The sequence below is a fragment of the Phyllostomus hastatus genome, unplaced genomic scaffold (assembly GCF_019186645.2).
Source record: "Phyllostomus hastatus isolate PE091 unplaced genomic scaffold, TTU_PhHast_1.1 phas_contig_29, whole genome shotgun sequence".
NCBI lineage: Eukaryota > Metazoa > Chordata > Mammalia > Chiroptera > Phyllostomidae > Phyllostomus > Phyllostomus hastatus.
Window position 1 is genome coordinate 1,967,503 of NW_025333835.1, and position 11,567 is coordinate 1,979,069.

At 35.1% G+C, this 11,567-nt stretch overlaps 1 protein-coding gene across 1 annotated transcript in view; it reads left to right on the forward strand.

The window, feature by feature from the left end:
* NUFIP1 (nuclear FMR1 interacting protein 1) overlaps positions 1-4,044 on the forward strand; it is a 50,070-nt gene extending 46,026 nt beyond the window's left edge. The window contains exons 9-10 of the mRNA XM_045839091.1: positions 1,996-2,228; positions 3,749-4,044. Of these exons, the coding sequence (XP_045695047.1) occupies positions 1,996-2,228; positions 3,749-3,865 (350 nt within the window). The 3' untranslated portion in view covers positions 3,866-4,044. The remainder of the gene's footprint in view (positions 1-1,995; positions 2,229-3,748) is intronic.
* Positions 4,045-11,567: the final 7,523 nt, after the last annotated feature.

The following is an 11,567-nucleotide window of genomic DNA, read 5'->3' on the forward strand; positions in this document are numbered from 1 at the left end:
GCTAAGTATTAATTTCATTAATCTTTTGAAGGAAATAACTTCTGGCTTTGTTGATTTTTCTCTATTGTGTATTTCTAATTCATTGATTTTCAGTCTTTGCTATTTCTTACCTTCTCACTGTCTACCTCATTATAGTGGAAGCTTATATCATTAAGTTTAGATTTTTCTTCATTTCTAATATGAATACTCAAAGCTATAAATTTGCTTTCATGCATTGCTTTAGCTATATTGCTAAATATAAATTTGACACATTATGGTTTTATCATTATTTCAAAATATCTTTCTAATTTCTCTTGTGATTTGTTCTTTAATTTGTGAGCTATTTATAAGTATGCTGTTTAGTTTCCATATATTTGGAGGTTTTCTAGGTAGGTTTCTGTTAATGATTTTACTTTAACTCTGTTATGTTCAGAGAACATCCTCTATATGCTTTCAGTTTTTTCTGTTTAATTGAGACTTGTTTTATAGCCCAATACAAGGTGAATGTTTGCGTGAATTTGATGACGCAAACATCCTTTGTCAGTTTGAGTTGATTGTTAGTTGCACTCAGGTCTTCTATATTCCTGTTCATTTTTTTTAAGATTTTATTTATTATTTTTAGAGAGGGAAGAGAGGGAGATAAAGAGAGAGAGAAACATCAATGTGCGGTTGCTGGGGGTCATGGCCTGCAACCCAGGCATGTACCCTGACTGGGAATTGAACCTGCGACACTTAGGTTCGCAGCCTGCCCTCAGTCCACTGAGCTACGCCAGCCAGGGCTATTCCTGTTCATTTTCTAATTGTTTTTCAATCACTGAGAGTACAGTGTTCAAGTCTCCAACCTTAATAATAGACTTCTCCTTCAGTTTTGTGAGATTTTGTTGCATATGTATATATTTTTTAATCCTCATTCGAGGATATATCCATTGATTCCAGCAAGGGAAGTGGGGAAGAGAGAGGGAGAGATAAGTGAGAGGAACAGTAATCTGTTCCCTCCCCTAAGCAGCTTGACTAGGGGCTAATTCAGCATGTGACCTGACTGGGAATCGAGCTGCATGACCATTCTGTTTCTGGAAAGATGCTCCAACCAACTGAGCCACACAGGCCGAGGTGCTGCATGTATATTGATACTCTGTTATTAGCTGTTACTGTTCTATATTCTTGAGAAATTGATTTCTGTATCATTATGAACTGTCCCCCTTTATCCCTGGTAATAGTCCCTGTTCTGAACTCTTCTTTGTTATAGCCATTGGCACTGATATAGCCATCCAATTTTCTTATGATTGGTGTATGCTTAGTATCTTCTTCCATCCTTTACTTTTAACCTGTGACTTGATATGGGCAGTCTTTGCTTTGCACTCTTCCTTGGTAACAAGATTTAATCTCAGTTCAAATTGTGTAAAGCAAGGACTACCTATCATTTGAAGGTTGGTTTTCTTTTTCTTTTTTTTTTTTTGTAGACATCATGTACTTGTTACTCTTTTCCCCCAAATCTCATCTCAACTAGGGTGTTTAAACTATTTATATATAATTATTGATAGTAGTTTGTTTCTTTTTGTCTTATTTGTTTTTGTCCTATTTTCCTTTTACTGCCTTTGGATTAATTCTGTTTTTTTAGGGCAATGCAAATACTGATTTATGAGTTATACCTGTTTAAAAAATTATAAGCAAGAAAAAATGTCTTTTGTGTGTTCGTACATGTTGACTGTTTCTGACATTCTTCATTCTTCATTTGTGTAGATCCAAGTTTCCCTCTGGTATTATATCCTTCATAGGGATCACTCACTTTCTGTAGCTCTTTGTGGTAATCTCCTCAAGACTTGGCATAATAATTCACAGTTTTAAAAAATACTGTAATACATTGTAAATGCCTAGTTTTCATTAATAAGCCAGTATTATGGCTGGGGGAAATTATTATGGGGTTGTTTTTTGTTGTTGTTGTTGTTGTTATTTTTTTAGAAGGGTAACCTGTTTTTTTGTTTTCAATTTTTGTATGTGTTTCTTATACATATGTAGAAGCTCCCATTAAAACTGAAGCAGATGTTCTGATGGAAGACCAGATTCTGCACAGCGATTCTCCTAAAAGACAAAGTCAAGATGTTAAAGCAACTTTTGGAAATTTCTCAGAAGCCAAATATAAGAGTCAAAAGAAAAGTTTCAAAAAGACAAATCCTAACAGGAAAAAAGATTATCACAACCATCATCCGTTATTTGAACCAAGAACACATCATCCATATCTCCTGGAAATGGTAAATGATTTTTTTCTTTACATTCTAATAATTTGTGTTCTTTTCACATCGTGGAGATAGAGCCACTGAGCTTGTGTGTGTGTATGTGTGTGTATTTTAAGGTAACAACAGACAAAAAGGTCTTTGGAAAGTCATCTGTGTATCTTAATTCTAAGGCTGCATTTGGCCTCTAGTTTATGTTCAGTAAATACAGAATTACAATTTTCAAAACCACTTAACATAAAAGAATCTTGGTTTAACAGATTTGTTACAAAGTATGTATTTAGGTATAACGACACCTAAAGTTTTCATTGAAAGCACAGCAAAATACAATTGGCAGACCCAAAGGAGAAAAGGGTTTTTGTGTGTTTGTTTTGTGCATTATTGGCTTTATTCTCAGTGTGGCATGCTAAAAAAATTTGTTATCTTTAAATTATAAAAAGGAAGCAATGCATCTTTTGATTCTAAGTAATGGACATGAAGCTATTCAAAAATCCAAGGCTTTCATGTCTACCAGTGATAGAAATAAAAACATTCCAGATTTTTTACTAGGGTTGTAAAACTACTGATGTTCTATGAAAAGTCTGGTTTTGCCTTGTCAGGTACGTGCTTGTGCTGTAACTAAAGTGTTTATGGCTACACTGTATGAGAGTTACATGTAGACACAGTTGCTTCTGATTAAAGTCGATCTGAAATGTGCTTTTCTACTTTGTAAATTTCAATGCTTTATAAAATACATTGCATTTTAAAAATATTTACCTTATATAAGGGCAAATTAAATCATCTTTCCATTAAAAGTTCTTATATGATGTTTCCAGACTACATTAATAACATAGAAAATAAATTGAGGTCAGTTTATCTTTTCGACAAATGACAAACGATGGCCTAACAGGTGTGGCTCAGTTGGGCATGGTCTCACAAACCAAGAGGTCTCCAGTTTGACTCCTAGTCAGGGCATATGCCTGGGCTGTGGGCCAGATTTCTGGTTGTGGGGCGTGTGAGAGGCAACCAATCGATGTTTCCCTCTCTCCCTCCCTTCCCCTCTCTCTAAAAAATAAATAAAGATCTTTTTAAAGAAAGTATTGCACATGTGACTCCTTGGTTATGTACTTATTCTAAGTACTAGGGATTTTTAGCTTTTTTTTTTTTATTACAAGCACAATAATAGGAAGTTATAAAAGTCCAGGAATATTGAGATTTTTAACTGCTAGTTTCATTACTGTCATTACTGTATCTACTTATCAGTTTCTATACTGTTTATAGATTTGGGTTTGGTAGGGTCCTCTTTGACATGATTTTTAGATTAAAGAATGGCAGACTTTTCATTCTATTTTTCTTGTCCCTTGTTAGGTACTCCTAGAGAGGACTCCAAGTGTTAAAAGGAAATACTCTTGCATATTTTTTAGCAAAATAATTAGTAAATATATTTATATCTTTATTGTTCTGTGTTTTCATATGAGGAAGGTATACATAATATTTTAGATTGTATTTGTTGGATATATTTTATTTACTACCTAATCTTTGTATTTATTGTTTTTTAGCTTTTAGCTCCAGACATTCGACATGAAAGAAATGTGATTTTGCAGTGTGTTCGGTACATCATCAGAAAAGACTTTTTTGGACTTAATGATAATTCTACAGAAACTGAAGAGGTGTAGGTGTGTAATGTTCAGCACTCATAACTGAAGCAAGTAAAATAGTGCCATCCTTGAGTTAGTGGAGGAAAACTTATTTTTAAACTGGATTAGTAATTAAATTGTAAGCTTCATATGATATTATGTTGGATTTTTCAAGCCTTTCTTTTGAATCTGCAAATAAATACATAACCGATTTTTAAGACTGTATCTCTATTATTGGGATTGAACATAATATTTACTGGCAGAATTCTTCTTTTTGTTTGTATGCGTTTGTATATATTGCTGTCATGTAAGGAAATTGGCTCTTGAACCAGTTACGAATTGAAGATACTGGTTTAGTAGTAAAGAAAAAAGCTTTGAAAATGTTTAATTCAGCTGAGCAAAGCTATAGATTAGAGAGAGATACAGTTATTTTGTTTTTAATGCAGGAAAGGAAGAATCATTCTTCAGGAAATATTTTAAAAGTAAGCCAGTTTAAATGAATATAATTAGAAGGTATTGAAATGTATATTTTCTTTATTTTGAAGAACATTTTGAAATTCACCTATTGCTACTGCCTTAGTAGCTCAGATATTGAACATTTGAAATATTAATAGTGATACAGCCTCTGTGTGTGCTTAGATACAATTAAAATGCTTGTTTTTGGTATGGTTCAGAATTGGACTTTTTTTATTTCCTTGTGAAAAAGTACATGAAATATAGTACTTGATGAGGTTCAGCTGATTTCTCATAGCAGAAACAGTTTGTAAAATAGTTACCTTAGTTCTAGGCTTAGTTAAAATTCATCTTATGATGATAATAATTGAATCCTTTTTAAATGTTTTAAATAAAAGCTGCTGAGACCTTTTTTGTCTTTTATAATACAGAGACTTTAATTTTATGTTCTAGTCACCTGTGCTTGCTAGAGGTGGAGCCCCACCCTTTTGACATACAGCTAAAAGGGGCTAGGTTTTTAAAAATTAGCCTGTGTTTGTAGTTGAAAAGTTAATTTTATCTGACATTGTGATTATCAAAGTCCATGGATATCTTGCCTGCAAGAAGAGAGACAAGAAAGCTGATCACAGCTCTCAGCCCTCTTGTTGCTTTTCTACGTCTGTAAGATCCTACCTATTCTGAACCTTGGAACACCTGTTGTGTAGCACTGCATTATAGACCTGAGGTGAAAATTCATGTTTAGGTCAGCGTTTCCCAACCTTGTAACCACATATAGGCCTTTTTATTATGTTTCACTCTGTTTCTTCAGTGAGACTCATATTCTGGAAAATGATGTATTTACATTTGGTGTATTAATTCATTTCCTGTAATGCTGTTGAGTGCTTACTCATGTGCTACCATTGTGCATAGATTATAAAGATATAAAAATTAATAAGGCCTTGCCTGACCTCAGAAATTAAGTTTAACTTTATATTATTCAAAGATGTGATCCTAGCTCAATTCATGTCATCAGGATGAAGTAACCAGTATTATAAATTGATATTCTAAAATACGACTTACCAGTAGTAGTCTGCAATTTATCACTGGCTAGCATGCAAATTGAGGAGGCCTCATCTTCATAAATGGATTCAGACTCCTAGGCCACTTTAAGGGACCACCGTATCTCCAGAGATACTGACAGTCATCACTGTAAGATGCATTGTGCAAAATTCTATTTTCAGCATTTTTGTTTTCTAATAAATGAAGGACTAGTTTGGCTGTCTGACAGTCTTTAGCTGGGGTAATAGTTGTTATTTATTTCTAGTAGATAATTTCAGATTCAGTTGCCTTTATATTTAACTCATAATTTACTTAAATAGGTTTAAAATTTCCAAGCAGATAGAATATAACTTGTGTGGTATTTACTGTATGGAATATATACTCAATATTTGTAAATATTCTGTGAGTTTTTTGTAGTCACGTATTCTTGACTACAAAGTTTTTTGGATTTAGCTTAATTATTCAAACCTTCCACATTCTTATCTAAGTGCCCACTTAGTAAGTTGATTTCTGAGATATGGAAGCATATGTAACTGTTGGTGACTTGTGTGTTTTATAACTGAAATGTTCTTTTTTTGTCCTCAATACATTCTGCGTTGACTTTTATTTTCCCATATTAATGTAGTGAAAACAGCTTCTGGGAGTTCAATTTTAGAGTCTGGGGAATTTAATCCATTCATATTCATTGAAATTGTTGAATTGTTTGGACTATTTCTGCAATCTTGTTTTGTGTTTTCTCCATATTGTGCTTGTTTTTAGCTAGCATTTGATTGGTATGATTGGTGTTTTTATTCTTTTTTTTTCCTTAGTGCTTTGGAACTGGTTAAACTTACTGCTATTCCTATAGTGGTCATCCTTTTTCTCTGTTTAGTCTCCCAGTTAAGTCATCAGCCTTAACATCCTTTCACTTTCCCACCTGGGCCTCTTCTTCTTCTTGGGTACTCTTGTGGGATTTGTTTCAGATTATTTGCTATTATCTTGATTTGTGTGTTCTAATGTTGTGGGTACAGTTACCATTTCCTTCTCACCTCTTTTTCTTTCATCCCACAGTTAGTTTTTTGGTTTACTGCAGCATATCTTTAAGTAAATGTTTACTCCTTTAAAATTTTTTTTTTAGTTTAGGGTCTTAGGTTCAAAATAATTTCCCCTCAGATTTTGAATTGTAACATGATTGTTTGCTAGCATCGAGTATTTCTGATTAAAAGTCAGACACTAATCTGATTTTTTTTGTTTATTGGTAAAAAAAACTTTTTTTTTCTTACGAAAAACTTTTAGGACTTTTTTGTGCTTGGAGTCCTAAAGTTTCATCAGTATGTGCCTAGGTATGTGGGTATGTGGAACATTTGTCATTTGTTCTACTGACCCCATAGTTTTTTACTCTGAAGAATCTACCATTCTTGGATTCAGGGCAGTTTTAAAATGATTTTTAAAATTATTTTCTTACCATTTTATCTACTTTGTTTTTCTGACACTTTATCAAGTGAATATGGGACCTCCTGACTTGATCCTCTGTCAGTTCACTTTATTTTTTGTCTTTTGTCTTGATCTTTTTTCTCTGTTGTGAAAGATTTCTTTGTCTCCCAGATCATTAATCCCTCTCAGGTGTGTCCATAATGATGTTATTCAGCTTTTAAGTTTAGTAATTTGCTTTTAAATAGTTGAGATTGCTGTCTTGTTCTAATTTATTATGCATTTCTGAGGATACTGATCAGAATTTTCACATTCTTTTCTAGTCCTTGAATTACTTGTTTTTTTCCCACTGATTGTGAGTCTTCTGTTTGTTCAATTTACTAAATACCTGTAGTGTTATTTGTTGTTCTTAAAAGATCACTCTTACATGTGAAAGAGATTCACTTGATTGATGTATTGGTAGTTGATGTGGATTTTCCCACATTTGTATGAGCCTTGCTTTCTCCAAAAGACATTTACTTTGAGAAAAGAAAGCTTGTTCACATAAACCTTTTATAATACACAGATGGGCAGTGGGCAGAAGAGCTAGGTGCTTGTCCCATCCTCACTCCATCCTCTTTGCCAAAGCGCTGTATTCTGAGGGTGGAGCCCTTCTTCCCTGGGCAGAACTGCCTCCTACTGCCACCAACCACGTGGTTTGGGGAGTGAGCAAGGTTAGGACTGACTGTCGCAACTGGAGGCCTCCAGCTTTCCATGGCTGCTGACTCTGAGCTTGGAGTATCCCTACAACTGGTTTTACCTCTCTGATTGTTGTCTCTGGGGCTGGTTTGAGCTAAGGCTTTCCTCTATTGTTTCTTTTCTTTCTTTTTTGTTTTTTTTGAGGCATATTTATTTTATTCTATTGAATTTAACATGCATAATAAAAATATACAAATTGTAAGTCTGTAGCTTGAAGAGAAGGAATAGTGCCCAGAGCAAGAAACAAAATAGTAGAATCCTGAAACCTCCTTGACATTACTCCCCCATAAATACCACCTTACTTCTAACACCATACATTATTTGTCTGTATTTGAAACTTATATAAACAGAAACATATGATGTATACTTTTATATTTGTGAGGTTCATTCTTGTTGCATAGTTATAATTCACTCATTGCTGTATAATACTCTATTTTCAAATATACTTCAATTTATTTATTGATTCTACTGTTGGTGGACAGTTGGGCACAATTTTGATCCTTTACTGGGTAGAGTCAGCCCAGAAATCTGGCTTCTGGGCTTCATAGGAATATTTCTTTTGTTTTATTTTGTTTTGTTTTTTTAACTGTTGCAGTACAGTTTTCTATCTTTTACTCCCATCCCAACCCACCCACCCAACCCTCCCCTGCTCCCTCCCATTTCCACTCGCCCCTAGTTTTTGTCCGTGTGTCCTTTATACCTGTTCCTGTAAACCCTTCCCCTTTTCCCCTGAAATTCCCCTGAAATTCCCTCTTATCTCCCCTCAACACTGTCAGTCTGTTCTCTATTTTATTGTCTTTGGTTATATTTTGCTTCTTTATTTTGCTGTTTAGGTTCCTATTAAAGGGGAGATCATATGGTATTTGTCTTTCACCGCCTGGCGTATTTCGCTTATCATAATGCTTTCCAGTTGCATCCATCCTGTTACAAAGGGTAGGAGCTCCTTCTTTCTTTCTGCTGCATAGAACCTATGCACCCCAATGTTCATAGCAACACAATTTACAATAGCCAAGTATTGGAAGTAACCTAGATGCCCATCAGTAAATGAGTGGATCAAAAAACTATGGTACATTTACACAATGGAATTCCTCTGTTGTTTCTTGTAAGATCGCATGACCCTACCTCCAAAGGAGGTTCGGATGTGGCCTGAGAATTTGCCTTTCTAATGAGTTTCCAGGTAATATTCATGCGGTATATCTGAGGGACCACATTTTGAGAACCACTTTGAGGAACTTAAGAGGAGTTTGTCAGAACCACTGATATCATAATATCACCCTTAATTTTGTATTCCTTCAATGTTGTACTTCTTCAGGTCTTTTAAAATATATCATTTCAAGGAATTTGGAGCAGAGGTCAGAAGTAGTCTGGACTCATAACATTCCTTAGTTTTTAAAGTAAGATTCTTTAATTTTTTTTCTGACTTTTTAAAAAGCATTTTATTTTGGAAAATTTCAAACATATGCCAAAGTTTAGAGAGTAATGAAATAACACTCCCTAGTGTAATGTAATAACTCTGAGCATCATACAGCTTCAATAATTTATCAATTTGTGGCCAGTCTTGTTTTCATATATTACCCATTGCTCTTCACTCTCCCCCACCCACCTGAGGTTATTTTGAAGCAAATATCCAGTCATTATTTTATCCCTATATGTTCCAATACTTATCTCTAGAAAGTAAGGACTCTTTTTTTAAAAAAAAAAACAACTATCCAATAAGACACAGTTTCTACAACTTTTTAAGATAACGTAATAGTAAGATCATTCTGCGTATTCCATCTGTGCCTTGTTTTGTGTATCAAAATTACCATATTGCAAAATTACATTTTGGACATCTTTAAAAGATCAACCCATTTATTGTATTTACTATAGTTATAATTTTTCCCATTAAAAGTAAACATTTAAGCCTTGATTGGTGTGACGCAGTTGGCTGGATGTTATCCTGCAAATCAAAATGTTGCGGTTCAATTCCTGCTCAGGGCACATGCCTGGGTTGTGGGCCAGGTCCCCAGGTTTGGGGGTCCAGGAGAGGCAGCCAATCGGTGTTTCCCTCGCATATTGATGTATCTTTTTCTTTCTGTCTTTCTCCCTCACTCTCTTTTTAAAAATAAATATATAAATAAAATTTTTTTAAGATAGACATTTGAATTATGAAATGGACAATGTATTTTAATTTAAATGTGAAGATGGTGCTGATAAGTGCTGTGGAGCTTGCTGCTGCTGCTGCTAGGTGTTTAGAGCATTCTCAGGGGAGGGGAGAGAGCCCTGTTGATGGAGCAGGGCCCAGCAGTTTCTCTAGTGATGGTTTTTAACCTTCACAGCCCACACTCTGAGTTAGCATTTGGAATTTGCTTTATTCATGTCCTTTGTCCAGTAACTATTTGTCCAGACTAAAGCTGATTGAATGGTTGCTTGGAGGGGTTGAGCCATTTCAACTGTGGTGGAAACAGAAGCGTCAGAGGGCAGAGTTGCTCCAGAACAGTCTCCTATTGGCATGGCCAACTGGAAGCTTCTTAGGAGTGGCATTGGGAACAAATGATTATTTCTTCCTCAAAACTAGGAGAAAGTAAGTTGAATACATGGTGTAATAAAGAAGACATATTCAGCATGTACACAGAAGACCCCAAATTAAAGTTCTGTTCATTGTAGTTGTTACCACAGTTTGTGCCCTGCAGTGCAGCACATACTCTGAGACACCAGTTGTGGCTGCTTGGAACACCTTCTGGGTCTTCTCATAATGAGAATGACAGATGTCTTCTATCGATCGTCTGCACCCAGGAGGCTTAAAGAAGTCTGCACACCCAGTAAAAACTGTGTCATCACTTCAGGATCTTTCTAAGGTTCTATGAAGTTTCCATATTCCTGTTTCTGGAAGTCTTCATTTCTTGTTACTAGGAGTGATGTCACCATTTCCAGGGCCAAGGATTTGCAGTTTTGTGTCTATATATTTTTCTGATTATTTATATGCTTTTATTTAATTTGTAAATCTAAACTATAGGCTTTATTTGGATTTCACCTGTTTTTTTTACGAATGTCATTTTTGATGATTCATGAAATCCAGGATACCACATTGCATTTAGTCACTGCGTCTCATAAATACCTTGTTTTTAGTTTTTTATTTTTAGTGACAAAAGTAATGTATGCTTATTGTAAAAATTTCAAATAATCCAGTAGTATGTAAAATAAAAATATGAGGTTTGTTTTGTTCTCTTCCTTTCTCATCATATTCTCCAAAGACCCACTGCTAACAGTTTTGCATGTATTTCCAGATTTTTTAAGTGCATATATTTACAAGTATCTAAACATGTTCATATGAATTTTTAAAGTATATTTTATTGATTATGCTATTACAGTAGTCCCATTACCCCCCTCATTCCCCTCCACCCTGCACACCCTCTCCCACCCACATTCCCCCTGCTTTAGTTCATGTCCATGTGTCATAAGTTCTTCAGCTTCTACATTTCCCATACTATTCTTACCCTACCCGTCTATTTTCTACCTACCATCTATGCTACTCATTCTCCGTACCTTTTCCCCCACTCTCTCCTCCTCGAACTCCCCTGTTGCTACCCCTCCATGTGATCTCCATTTCTGTGGTTCTGTTCCTGTTCTAGTTGTTTGCTTAGTTTGTTTTTGTTTTAGGTGTGGTTGTTAGTAATTGTGAGCTTGCTGTCATTTTACTATACATGTTTTTTATCTTCTTTTTCTTAGATAAGTCCCTTTAACATTTCATAAAATAAGGGCTTGGTGATGAGGAACTCCTTGAACTTGACCTTATCTGAGAAGCACTTTATCTGCCCTTCCGTTCTAAATGAAAGCTTTGCTGGATAGAACAATCTGGGATGTAGGTCCTTGCCTTTCATGACTTGGAATACTTCTCTCCAGCCCCTTGCCTGTAAGGTCTCTTTGGAGAAATTAGCTGACAGTCTGATGGGAACTCCTTTGTAGGTTACTGTTTTCTTATCTCTTGCTGCTTCTAGAATTCTCTCCTTCATTTTTACTTTGGCTAATGTAATGATGATGTGCCTTAATGTGTTCCTCTAATGTGGGTCCAACTTCTTTTGGACTCTCTGAGCTTCCTGCACTTCCTGAAAATCTATTTCCT